Genomic DNA, 15,698 nt, shown 5'->3' with positions numbered 1-15,698 from the left:
TGACAGTTTATTCCCAAGAGCATAAAGCGAAGTACCTGGAACATGTTCCACTGATTGCTCTCAGCTAGTTCCTTGGCTGCAGTGGGAGCTGGGTCATTCAAGCCTGAATGCAAGAGGCAATGTTAAGGGACGGGCGGAGAACAGACATGCAAAACATTTTGGAAGGTGAAAACACACCTAGCTGGAGAAGTTCCCATGAAAGTCCACGTGGTGTACTGGATAGGATGTCTGACAGAGAGAAGGGAGAGCTGAATACAAATCCACACTCACCTGGAAGAACACAGCCTGGAGTAAGTCATTCTCTCTCAGCCTGTTACCCATGGGGCTGGTGAGGCTGAAGAGTGGGCAATGAATGAAGTCAATCAAGGCACATCTGCAGTGCAATCCCAACCAGTATTATACTCTTCTAAGCCCACTGTCTTCAATGGACTTGAAGAGTATAACTCTGTTTAGGACTGCACAGGTAGTTAAACTCATGGGCACATCAAGCTGCCTTATACTGAATCAGACCCTTGGTCCATCAAAGTCAGTATTGACTACTCAGACGGGCAGCGGCTCTCCAGGGTCTCAGACAGAGGTCTTTCACATCACCTACTTGCCTAGTCCCTTTAGGTGGAGATGCTGGGGATTGAACCTGGGACCTTCTGCATGCCAAGCAGACGCTCTACAAACTGAGCCACAGCCCCTCCCATTTTCATTATTGTTCTCAGTACTTTACTTTTTTCTTCCTAAACCCAGATGATAAACATTATGTTAATGGATATGCACCAGTCTTAGGTTTCATACAACTACATTTTTCAAGTCAGGTTTAAAGTTTTAGGTTGAGGTCGTGCTTTGGGGCTCTTTGTTGTGCCTTTGAAAATATATATATATCCAGGCCCATGCAGGGCTCAGTCTCCCCCTCACACCCACACGCTGTAGAGGTTGAGCAAACAGAGGGGAAGGCAGTACGAACTTCAGCCCACAAGCAAGTGCAAAACTCATCAGACGAGCAGGAAATTAGATCATTGCCATGTTCGCCAAGAAGAAAGGAGGAGCCAGGAAATGTTCAACAGAAGTATTGGTCTGGCATGTCAGTTGCCTCCAGGCACACCTGGTAAATCCACAAAGTTAGTCTGTCCCAAAATTCCTAGATGGATGATCTCATACTGTTCAGTCTGCAGTCATTACACAATATGAAGAGAGTATGGTAAGCAAAGTACTGCATGCTAGAGATCCTGCTCTCATACTAAGGACTAGATATGTTTTACTAGACCCAGCAAGTTCAAACAAGCATACTAAAGCAAAAGGTAAATTTTAAAAAATCCAAGGTTACCAGCTCATTAGATACCGGGGGGAGTTTCCTCACAACCATATCTTGCAAGAAGGTGCACAGCTGCCCATAGACTTCAACCTCATTGTATCTGGTAGTACATCCAGAACAAGCAATGCTACTGGGCAGTAGTCCGCAGCAAGCACACCTGCCTTACCTAAGCAGAGAAGTTCCTCATCCAGCAACGAGAGGGAGTTGCCCATACTGGCCAACTGAGCAGTGGCCTCAGCCTGGCTGGAGGAATGACTCCGAGAGGGACCAGCCATCTGAGGCGGAGGCGGAAGGATGGGGATTTCTGAGGAGACTGGTGCGGGAGTTAGCATTGGTGGTGCTGGCGTCAGTGTCACTGGAGGCATCGGTGGTGGTGGGGGTGGCGGATTACTAGAAATGTCCGGTCCTGCCAGGTCAATGAGCGTGTTGATGTTATTGGCAGATTCACTTCCTGCAGCGATAAGGAGAAAACAGGCACAGTAGCAAGTATGGATCACAGTCTCCTTTCTCTGCTAGAAACCAAATTCACCTTTCCCCCAGTTTCTTGATAGGTACCTTTGGTACAGCACGCAGGGAAGACTCAATAACACTCCTGGGAAACCACTGCACTAAGGCAGGGGATTCTCGAGATTTTGCCAACATGTGACCTGTACATAAATAGAGTCCCCAAACAACTGTACAAGCCTCCACTGGCTTCATGAAGACAGGATCTTAGCTTAGAAGAGCATTTACTCTTCTCTTCAAGTCTGCTGCAGGTGGGAGTTCACTTTGGTTTCAATTTACCAGAACTTAAAAGTGAAGGAAAATAATCGCCCAGTGAGCTTCCATAGCAAAATGGGGATTTGAACTTGGGTCTTGTAGTCCCTGCTCTGAACCTCTAACAGCTACACCACACTGACTTTCACAGGGTGGCTGCTGTTGAACAGTAGCAGGCAGCTGGGCCGACTTGAGTCATGCAAGTCAGGTATCGAGTCACTCAGAGGTTACTGCCAGGGTTAGGGCTGCCAACCTGGAGGTCCCTGCAAATTACAACTGAACTCCAGTCAACAGAGATCTGTCCCCCTGAAGAAAATGTTTTGGAGGGTGGACTCTATGACATTATAGCCTGCCCCCTTCCACTGTCCTTTATTCACAGAAACTGAAGCCTGGATGTTGTGGCTGACAGCAACAGCCACTGAGGGAATCCATTGTTTAAAGCTACAGATGCTCCTTCTATCATTTTTGAGTGTTTTAATCCCCCCAATGTATTTTTATTTCAGGCTTCACATTTTCCTGCAAACCTGGGGCTCTTTTCAGGTGTGTAGAAAGATGTCTTGCCCATTCACAGCTCCAGTCACCAGATTTATGTATCCTCAGATACTTTCATATCCTTGCTATTAGAATATAAGACAGTGGGGCAGGTTGGAGGACCAAGTAAAGTAAATTGTGAAGTGTCAAGGAATTAAACTCCTTCAATCCGTTGTTAATACTTTGGGGTTCAGGCCTATATGGAGTTAACACTGTGATATTAACTTGTAACAGCTGGAATTCAAAGCTTTGATTTGCAAGGCTGAGAACAGTTCCATCTTCGGGGGAGATAAGCCAGGTGTCTCCACTTTATGGCTTCCTCCCTAAATTGCCAAGGCCATCCTTTCACTTAATTGCATACCATACCAATTAGTGCCTTATCTTGTCACATGAGTGGACTGGGCATGAATTATGGACTGCAGCCAGATCTCCGCACCAACCTATTACAATGTGACCTTTTGAGTCATAGGGCCGGAATCAGATGCGTCATTACTTTAATGTATATTTCTGAAATTTGATTGGGTCTTTGAGCTCAGCCCACTCTAAGTTTCAGAAATAAAGATGGCTACCTTGAGCTAAGCAAACCATGGCATCCTGACATGCCTGCTGGCATTATGGCCCATCACACTGGTTCTCTGACTGTTCCCTAGGGTGTGATGTTGGGACTCTGAAACTCTGATGTTATGCTGGAAGGAGCTTTTGAGAAATCTTTTTGGAAAACTGGTAACCTATTTGCCGTTGCATTTTGACTCTGCCTTTGCCTAAGCTTTGAACCAAAGTTACTGAATGCATAAGAATTTGTGACATAGCTTTCTTGTTTTCTATTTCACTACTCATGTATTTTGTCTTGTAACCTGCACAACTTTTCAATAAACTTCCTTAACTTTTGCTTTTGTGGTCTCTTTACTCTTGGGTGGCTTCAATCTAATTTTCAGTACCTTGACCAGGTGGCTTACCTACCAGAACTTTATTTTGTGAACCCACTTTGTGGGTGGCCTACCCTACAAAGTTGGTGTTATTGATTAAACTTTGGACAGGGTTAGAGGCTTGCTCTTTGGCTTCTAAATGAGTTTGGTATTTGAGGAAAGAGCTGGTGGCAGACTACCTCACTGGGCTGTGAGTAGGGTTGCCAACCTCCAGGTACTAGCTGGAGATCTCCTGCTATTGCAACTGATCTCCAGCCAATAGAGATCAGTTCACCTGGAGAAAATGGCTGCTTTGCCAATTGGACTCTATGGCATTGAAGTCCCTCCCCTCCCCAAACCCCGCCCTCCTCAGACTCCGCCCCAAAACCTCCCACTGGTGGCAAAGAGGGACCTGGCAACCCTAGTTGTGAGGATTCACACCCCAGGCTTGTTAATTGTGTGACTGCTGCTACCCCTAAATGAGAACTCACAGGAAGGCTTGCCCTGCGACTTCTCTCCATGAAGTATCACTGGTAAACATTTCATCCACCTTCATCATTAAGATTTGGGCAGCTTTAGATGTTACATATTTATGGATAAATTTTATGTATACCCATACAAATGTAAGGGCAAATACATTTCTAGCTGTATGAATCATACCAGTACATGTCCCAGGGAGCTGGGACTGGTTGTACTTCTCTGCCACATGCACTCATGGTACAAAACACACTTTGTAACCATAGTAGTACGTAAAATCAGTTCTAAAGACAAACATGAACTCAACTGTTCACACTTATCAGTGGCGAATTGAAAATAGATCATTATACAACAGAGGGAAGGGCTGGATAAATGTCAAGCTTGTTCAGGTAGCACTGCCCAAGAAAATCCTAGCACCATCTTGGAGGCCCTAGTAATCAATGAACAGTCTCCAAGATGATACCAGTATCCTAGAGTGGACACCGCTTTGTCCAAGATTGTATCGCCCAATAGAAACTGCACACTGTAGGTGCCAGTATTACCTTGAAAACTTTCCCACAGCTACTGGGGGGTATAATTGAGAAGGAAACTATTCAGGGTACAGCAGTTTGGCACACAGACTCCCAATGTGCTTTACCCTGCCTCACAGTGAGGCCTGCTCTGTGTGTCCCCCTTTCTCAGTCTGCATATCCCACCAGCAGAGACCCTCATTCCTTGCCCCCAGTGTAGTCCTAGAAAGGTAGTATGATCTAGGAGCAATTGGGGGGCTGCTGAAAAGGGACAGGGAGGTGAACAAGGGAGAGTTGGTGCTTTTGAGAAGGCTTAATTTTGTGAAGCCATTTCAGTACGAAGAGATTTAAACTATGCATTAAAATTATATAATGGTCTGGAAACAGGCCTTCTAACAAAAAGGACCCCAGTCCCCAAGGAATGTGACTCACCATCTGTCGTGGGCAACACAGAAGTATCTACTTCACCATTGATGACTTGCCCCTCAATAATTCTTTTGTAGGAATTTATCACCCGTGATAAATTGTCACTGGCTTGCAATATATCTCCTATGAGAGAGAAAGAGAGAGAGAGACTGGATCATAGATATAAATCATTGCACCTTCAAATCTAGCCGTATAATCAACTCGTTCAATTTATTCCCAAGACAAAAAAGAGGTACTAAGACCCTGTATGTATTTCAGTTATATACTTTCCAAGCATTCATACTATTTATTTCTATCACAATTTAGCACGATATGCAAAAATGAGAAATACAAAAAGATTTGGTGGTATTCTAAGAAACACCATTGACTATCCAACATAGGGTTTCCCCCTCGCCCCATCTGACTAGATTTTAATCACCAATTACGTAAAACCACTGTTTGTTTTTTGTATACAGGCAGAATCACTGCTTGTGGTCCCAAACAGGTCCTTCAGTATCTTATCAACTGACAATTTATATTAAGCTCATAAAGTGTTCATTCTGTCTTGCCTGGTATGACTGGAGTTGTGTAATAAGAAATCACCCCTCCAATAGGAAATGATGACTCAGTACAAGTGGTAGCAGACAATTCAGAGATGGCTAGAATAAACACTAAAATACACACAGTGTGCAGTGAATGGCTAGTAGGGACATGGTCTTTACCAACTCTCTCCTCTGAGTTGCAATAATTGGTTTAAATTGCGGGCAGAAATGGTACTGGCTGGATATTAGGAAAAATTTTTTACAGTAAGAGTTGTTTGACAATGAAATTAGCTACCTAGGGAGGTGGTGAGCTCCCCCTCACTGGTAGTCTTTAAGCAGTGGCTGGACAGGCACTTGTCAGGGATGCTCCAGGCTGATCCTGCGTTAAGCAGGGGGTTGGATTAGATGGCCTGTATGGCCCGTTCCAACTCTATGACTCTATGAGCCTTGAAGCCTGAAACGTGGTTAATACTTTGGAAAGCATTTGGGTGACTTATGAATGGCAGTTCATTTCTGAAAGGGGACAGAGGCCCATGTGACATTTAACATTCAATATTTCACCCTGTGACTTAAACGGATTAAGAGCACATCTGTAAGTACAAGAGAAGCATGCAAATACAGTTTAGTCACACCTGTAACCTAAGATACATTCAGGAGAACCAACACCACCCCTGAAAGGTTTCTGTTTTACCTAAACTACTGTCGTTATCCTCGGTCTCACTGGCCAGTTTGAATAACGTCCGCCTCTTCGTTTCGCATCTGTCAAAGAGCTCCTGGAAATAAATGGTGAGAGACGGCAGCCAATAAGCCAAACCTGACAACAGGTGCAACTCTTTTCTTACTCATTCCTACTTATCCATTCATAAACATTCATGTTTTTATTCAAATTTGAGGCATTACCATCTCATGCGTACTCAAAGGGCCTTCAGAAGCTGAGGTTATACTAGACATGATGCTAGAGATCAATGATCAGATCTCCAGAAATCTTTAATTTTATTTGAAAGCAGCCATTGATGGGAAAGAGGGGTTTGCATCAGGGCCACAGCGCTTTGGGAGGTTTTTTGTGTGTAAGATTGGGGTCATGGAACTGCTGTTGTTGGGGTTTTTTTTTAAAAAAATAACCAGCACTATTTGCCATACAGAACACTCCTCTCTCTAGTTGTTGGACCCCATTCCCCCACTCCCTGGCCAGGCTGCTATACACACAGCAGGAAATCTAGATCAGGGATCTCTTGCTTCACCTTTAGTTGTGCCCTAATTTTGCATGGAAACCTAAGAACATAAGAACATAAGAAGGGCCCTGCTGGATCAGACCAAGGCCCATCAAGCCCAGCAGTCTGTTCACACAGTGGCCAACTAGGTGCCTCTAGGAAGCCCACAAATAAGGCGACTGCAGCAGCACCATCCTGCCTGTGTTCCACAGCACCTGGATGTTAAATACCTCTGCTTTAGAAGAGAGCAGTTACATTGTGCCATGGCCAAACAGGCAGTATAGAAAGCATTAAATATTTTACATGAAAAAAATTTCTTACCCACCTTCATGAGCTCCTTATCAGCCTCTGAAGAGTCCTCTTTGTTATAGTGAACCAACATCTCATTTAACAGCTTCACATTGTTGTTCACTTCCTCCAAGACGTGCATGCGCTTTGTCACTTTCTGTATTCGTGCCTCATCCTTCACATTTTAAAACAAAATAAATAAAAAAATTTTTTCTTGCATCATCAACCAGGGCAGGATGGGCTTGAAGAACCCAAGAAGCCTGAGTATCCAACACCCAGAAGTTCTAGAATTCTGGCTGTAAAGATTTTATGTCCTTCTATAAGAAAAGTCACATTTTTATTTTTGGAAGACCTCATTAAAATCGGAATGGGCAGACTCAATCCTATGCAAGTCACACAGGCTCCAATATGTGCTGGATTACAGACTTACTTGATCTGCATAGATCAGCCTTGAAACAATCCTGTCTGAAACATCTGGAGAGAGCTTCATGTACTGGAAGGGGAAGGGCAGCCTTGGACTGTATGAATGAGAGCAGGAGAAGAGGAGGAACTTAGGGTCATGGGAACACAGGAAGTGTGCCTGCAATGTCTCTTAGTACTAGTCCACGCCAGGACTTCAGGGGGTTGGACTAGATGATTCTGGTGGTCCCTTCCAACTCTATGATTCTAGGGGGCAACAGAGCTAGAAAGACAGATAGGTCAGGACTCTTGTGTCCTTCCTGTTCTCTGCTTTGATGCTGTCCCTTTCTTTACCTAGATTGCGATTCTTAATAAACTTCCTTCCTTCTGGCTGATCCTCCTCTTTTCTACCTCCTTCTTTGTCTAAACACCACGAAGACAAGATGTGATCTCTACAATCGCTCTCCTTCTTAGCACAGGGCTTTTCTGCCAGCTCAACTTACTCCTGATTTGCTTAGCGGTTGATCCACAAGCACTGGAATCGGTTTGGGCACAGTTCCTCTGCACATCTGCCCTCCCTCTGCATTTTCACAGTTGTGCAGTCAGTTTATTTTCTTCCACACATGCCTTCAATAATGAGGATTTTCAAGGGAGGGTGCTGTCCTCACCGGTAGTGTCATTGGTAGCGTCACAGCACCTCTCCTTTGTTTTAAATGGCACCAAAATATTGCTAGATCGCTAAAGTGTTGTAACAACAGGCTTAGCAGGTTCTATCTGAAGATATGTGTTTTCTCATTTTGATATGAATATATGATACTGATTCATTACTGTAGACTGATGAAGCTTGCTGCGAAAACGGATGGAATTATATCTGGAATCTCCGTCTGACTGATCTTGATTCTTACCTGCAATTGACCTGCTTACTGGAACATTGTCCTGCAACTGAACTGGATGGTTTAAGAAGAGAAAATTGTATGTTATGGAAGACCTGGATTCCTGAACTTGGTTTCTGCTTTGTTAATTGTACATCATTTGTTTATTCTTGGAGCTAGTTCAGATGTATTTTTGTTGTCATTTACCTGGTGTTATTTAACACATTTTGTGTAAACAAGATTAACTTTCATTATACAGCCAGCATGCTGCATTTGTTATTGGGATGATTTCGTATTAAAGCACAGGTTTACTTTTGAGATAGGGTTCTGCTTAGGGTTAGGCTGACCATGGAAGAACAAGCAGGGCAGGCCAAGGTGACAGGCTCTGTTAAACCAATGGCCCAGAGCAAAATCTAGAATGGGTAGGCAGAGACTGCAGTGCCACAACCGCTTCCCTGGGAGTAAGTCCCTGTGACGAACAAAGAGTTAATCTTTCAGAGAGGCTCAGAGAGAGAGAGAAAAAAAACTGGCAGGGAGTGGGTAGAGCTAAGGAGCTATCTCTTTTCTGAAAAAAAGGGAGGGAGTCTGTTTTTGGTAAATTGTGTGTTCAGTAGCTAAATTTGACTCTGGAAACCTGAGGGTTCAGTTTTGCCTAAGCGGTTGTGAAACAACTCCTGTGGTGTGACAGGCAGAGATTGGGAAGAAAAGGGCCCTTTCTCAGGTCACTGGAAGGGAGCAGGCTCTGGGAAGGAGATATTCCAGATACGGGTGTTGTTAAGGGATTACTGCCACAAAAGTGGGGTAGATCTATAGAGAGAACTGGAAGAGAGATTTGAGGAACAATCGCCATACTTCTTTGTTCTCTGGGGGGAGAGAGATTGTATAATCTCCATACTTCCCTGTTAGCTAGGCAGCAGAGTCTGAATAGGAACATCTATAGGAAATTCTGTGAACTGAATTTGGGAACTTAATTTAAGAACTGTAATTCTGTACAAACCAAGCCATCTAAGATCTATGCCTTCTCTGTAGAAAAACGTATAAACTAGCTCTGGTTCTATGACTTCCCTACCTACCGTTTTCCCTCCAAGTCCATCCCTTGTACAGTGTTTAATAAATCTCTGTTTCTTGGTTGTTAACTTGAAAAAGCCTCTGGTGTCTCATTTCTACTGAGGTAAAATAAGTAAAGGGACTAAGGAGAAAAATTAAAACTCCAATCGAACATTTTGGAAAGCAGTCTTTCTCTTGGTACGCATGGATCGTGATAGCCCCACGGACTAAAATGGAGTTTATTTCATGACTAGACCTGCTTAGGTTTTCTCCCAGAGTGAACTACAAATCACCTTGCCTTAGCTCACTAACCTGGCTCTCGTTACAGCTTCTCACTCATGTAAGAATTTGTTTTTGCTCATGACGGATATCGTCATTGCTTAAGGAGGGCAGAAGAATTAATGACTTCTAACATTGTGCAGCCCAAAGAGATTCTAAAATGCTTCAGATTTTTTAAAAAAGCCCTAATCAATCATCACCCTTGTTCATGTGTCAGTTAGTGCTCAATCTCACCTCTTTCACCATAGTCTTAATAAGCTTGTTTGCCTCTTGTAAGTCATCCGGATTCTTACTTTTTAACAGTTTTGCTAAAAGCTGTAAAAAAAGAGGGAGGGTGGGGGAGAAAATGTCAGAAAAGCGTTTAGGATTAGTTCAATTTCCCCTAGTTTTCAAGAGCATTACATAAGGACTCATTACCGGGGGTGTCATACAACTCTTGTGATCTGGCAAATTGTTTTAACCCTCCATGTCTGCATTTGCCTCTGGAAGTTTCCCTTCGGCAATAGTTATCTCTGTGAACATGGTTTTTATCTGCTCTTATTTATTTTTAATTGGAGGTTTATGAACGTGCAGGAGACAACATGAAAGCCTTGCTCTGCAAACAGGCAAGACAGGCCTTCCTTAAGTGAATACATTAAGTTTAGATTTGTCTTCAAAGCAGCAAAGTCTAGATCGGGGGTCTCAAACAAGGCCTGGGGGCGGATGCAGCCCCTCCCCTACTCTCAATCTGGGCTGGTGAGGCAGGCCCGGTCCGACCAAATGACTTTTATGTCATATCTGGCCCGCGTAACAAATGAGTTTGACACCCCTGGTCTAGATTCTTGGCAGCCTGATGGTACAATCTAATGGAATCCATGGTTGTTACTTCTGATTATAAGTATGCTTATGATCAGAGGCCAGAACCGTGGATTCCACTGGAATGTTTTTCATGCACTCAGGGAAGTGGTGTCAGTACTATGACTGGTGCAGCTGAAAGCAGGAAATCACTATCTACCCCCCTAGATAACAGTGGGGACCAATGCTGTATCTCTACTGGTTTTCTCAGACCCACGACATCTATAACTAGGGGTGGGTTTCTCTTAGAAATAGGGGGAGGGGGGAACGGAGAAGATGGACTTTGTATCAGTACCCAGCGCTTGTGTGTTTCCACCCACCACCACCAACTTGCTCTCTAGATTACTATTTGCAGCTTGTCCATTTGACTCCTACCACCCATCTGATGACAGAAATCAGACCACTGATTAAAGAGAGAAAAGGAATCAGGCATATCAGATGTGAAGCACTTAGGAAAAGAGCTATATAAATGTCAAGTAGTAAATATTATTCTTGCACCACGTTTTCTCTGTCACACACACAACAATGTTCAAGGTGGCCTGGATGATTTTGCCCTTCTCAAGTTTATTCTCGCAGCCTCTGTGAGGAATTCTAGACGGAATAAGATTCACTGGCCCCAAGGTCACCCAGTGAGTTTCGTGCAGAAAGGAACCTGGGTCTCCCATTTTGTAGTCTGACATTTTAACCATTACACCACACTGGCAGGTGGATTGAATATTCCAACCCTTCCCTCACTTTAGTGCTTCTTCAGTGAAAAATAAAGAACTTCAAGAATGTTAATACTTTGCTGAGTTGTGAGACTTTCATCTGGATGCAGCTCTGACTTTAAAAGGAGCCATTCTCTAATTTCTCTGACAACGCTTTCTGCTTCAGAATGCTTAGAGGGAGCAAGGAAGAAACGGAAAGGAGTAACACTGTTCCTAGACATTACAAACATCTTCATTAAAACTTATACAGTTGTTATGCTACAACACCAAAGGAAACTAAGAACTACTTGAGACTTAGAACTGTATTTCTTAACTTAGACTACAGGTATGAGCAACAAACGGAGGGGGGATTGAGCTGACCTCTTGGCAAGTATCATAAGCATATTTGATGGTTGCTTATGAGAGTTCTCACTTTCACTTTACCTTGGATTTCTCCTCATCATCAAACACAGGATTTTTGGGGCGAGGTGGAGGAGAAGGGATGAGAGTTCTCTCCATAGGAATTACAGGGTCTGACAGAACAATGCCTGAAAGAAAAAGGAGAAAGTGATGTCACTCTTTTACAGGCACAACATTTTTTATTTTTTATTTTTTTTGCTCCAAAAGAACAGACAGCTGTAGCATGTCAAGGCATCTGCTACTTGCTGATGGTGTTCCAGCAGGAGCTTGGAAAAGACTACCGTTTGCTACCTCATTAGTAATCAAGATCCAGACATTGCTCTGAATCTTGATCCAGATTTGTGGGGTTTATCAACAGACAAAGCTCACTGCAGGAGTTGCTTGCGTTTAGACATGCTTGTCCCCATGATCTTGACCTTAGAAGACCGTTTTTTTGCCCTTGAGGCTGTGAATTTGCCATCATTCTACTACCTGCTGATACTTTCTGGTATCGTCAGACCTGATTTTAACACGACAAGCATTTGCCTGAGCAGCAAAGATGAACTTAACATCCAGAGTGGGGAATGGGTAGCTAGTGGGATAACAACAGTGCAGCCAGACTTATATTGTGACAATACTTAACACTTCTCAGTACAGCTGCAAGAATGCGTGTATCTATCTATGTATCAAGTCTTATTCAGCTGAGCAAGTCTACCTTCAGCTGAGCAAGTCTACCTTAGATAAACTGTAGATACTACCTATCTTAGCCGTTATGTTATGACGTTCCATTGAACAACAAAGAAAAAGAACAAAAGGCAAGGAGGAAGTTGCTCTTGACCTTGTCTCTTCAACATGTAGTAAGCATCTTTGATTTTTGACTCTTCTGGCAGGGCTACCGTCCAGCTGTACAGCAACTCAATTATTTTGGTTTTGACCTTCTCTGACACTCTGTCACCTAGGTACTGCCAAAAAAAGAAAAACAAGAAAAAAAGGAAAAGATGTGGATTTCTCTCCCTTCAGACACAAGACTCTACTATGGACCACTGCAAGTCTGAACTGTGAGGGAAACTATGCTGTAAACATTTTCTGTGCAGTCTCTTAATAGTCACACAAGTACTAAGGTGCTCCTCAGGATGTTACAGGTGCTAATTACTAGACCAAAACTATTTTCCAACAAACTCTTCTGAGTAAGGGCCCTGAGATTTAAAAATATACTATTAAAAAACGATTATATCTATCTCAAACAGACTTAGGTGGGGAAACGGTAAACCAAAATAGCAAAAACTCCTTAAACCATAATGACTTAGCAAAGACGTTTCTAATTTTAGTTTTAATAGCTAGATCAGGAACATTATTTAATGCAAGTAACTGTTTTATTACTGACAGAATAGACTGAAACTATTTGTCTCATCAGGATAAATTAAGAGGCAATATGCATGGTTTTTAAATGCCCTTTTTCATAGGGGCATAAAAGTTTCATTATAAGCCTTTAGTTACATTATCCAAATAACATGTATAAATGAGCATGGTGAAACAAACTGAACAATATCAAGCTCTGATGATCACATTTTGGGATAGAAACAGTATTTCAAAATGTAACACTAGCAATAAGAAACCTAACTTCTGATTCTTGATACCTAGGAATGAAAAAAAAATGCAGAACTTTCAACTACCCATACTCTAGCTCACTGGCTAATCCATTCATTATGAAAACCTTTATTATATCCACCTCAGTTATCCTAAATGCCTTTTTAATCTTGTTCTTTGTGTCTTTCTACCTAACCCTATCCCAGAAAGATGTTCATGAACAATGCGTTTTAAGGACTTGAGCAGGCTAGACAAAGGTCAAACTTCATACGAACCTTTGGAGAAACAACTTTAATTAATTCGTTTAAAAAACGGAACTTCCCTACTTCGTTATGAAATCTTCGCCCACAGTTCTTCATACAAGCTTCCAGCACCTACAGAGAAGCAAAAATCAAAATATGATAAATCCAAGAATAAGGATGGGCCTTTCTGGATGAGGATTCCTAGCCTATCTGATGTAAGCACAGGATGTTTATGAGCACCTCAACTGTGACCTGTACCATTTCAAATTAATTTAAGATGGAACTCCCTGGAGACCAAGCCGAAATCAGAAAGAGACTTGACACTGGGAAGGGTGGCTATGAAGGAGCTCAAAAAGATCCTTAAGTGGAGCCTCTAGGGGGCTACAGAACCGGATGGTAGCATAACCTTGAACTGCTGCCCTCCTCCCGCTCTTTTTTATAAAATAAAAGGCTATTAGATACCCATCCGAACATCCAAATGGTCAGGAAAGGGCCAAAAGATCAACCAGCACCTGTCAGAGGAAAACCAGATCCGAAGCTGTTCTTTGCTGGGCAGAAAGAACTCAACAAAGAAAAAGCTGCAAACCATGAAGGCAAAAAAAGGGTGGCCAAAGGAAAGGAGAAGCCGACCCAGCGAGGTGCCTGCCTTTAAAGAGGGCATCTTGCGAAACTCTTTAGACACACAGCAACAAATAATCAGCAGAATGGAGAGCCTGCTGGCCCCAATCAATGCGCAGTTAATGGAGCTCAAAAGAGGCCTCTTGGAGACAGCAGCAACAGCAGGGGAGGCTAAGGACATGGCCAGTTCTAACCAAATGAAAATTCAAAACCTAGAACGGAGATAATCTGACCTCCTTCATAAGGTACTGTCACTGGATGCTAAATTAAGGCAAAATAATTTACGATTTAGAGGATTTTCGGCTGGAGAAGAGGTGTCAGCGAGGGCATCCAGTCGGGCCACGGATGAGCAAGCCCCGTCTCCTTCCCACCCACCCCCGTTCTCATTCCTTTGCTCGCCAGGCATTAGCGTTTCAATAGAGATCCGCTGTGAGATCTCTGGCGCTGCGGAACAAATGCCTGGGAGCCAGAGAGATCGCCCGGTCCTTTGCTAGTCAATTTCACCAGGAGGTTTAGTAGTGGGCAATCACCAGCGAACACTTCCTTATTGTCACCTTGCGATCCAGCACTGTTTCTTTCAAACTGGCTAGCGGGGGTGCTTGACTTGGAAGAAGGCACAGCTCCAGTTATAAATAGAGCATACAGGGTGGGCCCTTCACACAAAGAGTCCCCAAGGTTTACAAGAGACATATTGGCAAGCTTTACTCACGAGAGGACAAAGGCTAAAGTCCTCAGAATGGCAAGGGAGAGCGGAACCCTAACCCACAAGGGAAAGAAGATACAAATTTTTGCAGCTATTGCCCCAGAAATTCTGGAAGAGGCAGAAGCTTAAGATGGCTGCTCAGGCCCTACGGGAGAACCGGATCCGATACAGATGGGGGTTTCCCGCCAAACTTGTGGTATCGTATGACAACCACCTTTTCACGGCCTCTGCTGAGCAACAAGGAAAGCAACTGCTATATGATTTGGGCACCAGAAATCCTTCGCCTGGTAAATCTGCAAACGCTTCGACTCCAACCTCAACTTCGCCAAAGCATAAGCGATCGTTTGAAACAGAGCCGGGGGTTCCAGGTTTCTGCTTTTCAGACATATATTTTGACATGCCTATAAACTGTTTCTATATTGAGTCTAACTCCAGAATAAAACCTGGCCGATGGGCCGCAGAGCTGTGACTCGCTTGAGAGTTCTGTGCATGCTCCCTCTTAGTACAAATGCATTGGTTCTAGTTAATAGAGATCACTAAGGCCTTCCCTTTATATGGTTATAGATAGGTCGGTGTCTTAATGTGGGCCAACCCTTGAAGAGTGTAGAGTTATATGTAAGTTAATTGGTTAAAGCTGGCTAACAAGAGTATTCTATTTGACCCAAGAGTAATAACTACGTAAGAAGCATGTTTCAGTTATAAACACTGTGTTGTACTGTATAATTTCTGAGGGACATACTGCCTCAGAGCTATATTTGTTACAGCTGTATACTAAGCATATTTTATTTGGGTGAAGGTTAATGCTGAGTCAAAAGGCAATGTTTAGTTTTCGCAAAGCTAAAAAGAACAGAAGTGTATTCTATGTATGAAAAGGGTGCAGCGGAGTCTGAAATAAGATACAGCTGCAAATGTTTTGTTACACTTATTTAATTTTGTTTTTATAAAAAAAGAGGAGGATAGGAATTGATATCTTTTAGTGGGTCTAGATATATTTAAGCATTGAGGAAGAGCATTTCTAGAAGGGTATTCTATTATAATGGACTTCCTTAGTTATAAGCTGTATGTGAAGCATATTTTAGTTATAGTTGAAAACTGAGTGTGAAGA

At 43.1% G+C, this 15,698-nt stretch overlaps 1 protein-coding gene across 1 annotated transcript in view; it reads right to left on the bottom strand.

Moving 5' to 3' along the window:
- The window catches only part of GGA3 (golgi associated, gamma adaptin ear containing, ARF binding protein 3), a 42,667-nt gene that overhangs the window by 5,658 nt on the left and 21,311 nt on the right, over positions 1-15,698 (bottom strand). The window contains exons 4-12 of the mRNA XM_056857590.1: positions 13,306-13,404; positions 12,282-12,405; positions 11,489-11,592; positions 9,759-9,839; positions 6,965-7,102; positions 6,120-6,201; positions 4,914-5,030; positions 1,470-1,754; positions 36-103 (exon numbers count right to left, since the gene is read on the bottom strand). Of these exons, the coding sequence (XP_056713568.1) occupies positions 36-103; positions 1,470-1,754; positions 4,914-5,030; positions 6,120-6,201; positions 6,965-7,102; positions 9,759-9,839; positions 11,489-11,592; positions 12,282-12,405; positions 13,306-13,404 (1,098 nt within the window). The remainder of the gene's footprint in view (positions 1-35; positions 104-1,469; positions 1,755-4,913; positions 5,031-6,119; positions 6,202-6,964; positions 7,103-9,758; positions 9,840-11,488; positions 11,593-12,281; positions 12,406-13,305; positions 13,405-15,698) is intronic.

Source organism: Euleptes europaea, chromosome 1 (assembly GCF_029931775.1).
Source record: "Euleptes europaea isolate rEulEur1 chromosome 1, rEulEur1.hap1, whole genome shotgun sequence".
In the NCBI taxonomy this organism is placed as follows: domain Eukaryota; kingdom Metazoa; phylum Chordata; class Lepidosauria; order Squamata; family Sphaerodactylidae; genus Euleptes; species Euleptes europaea.
Note: the sequence above shows the minus strand (reverse complement) of the source record. Positions and strands in the feature narration are given on the sequence as shown.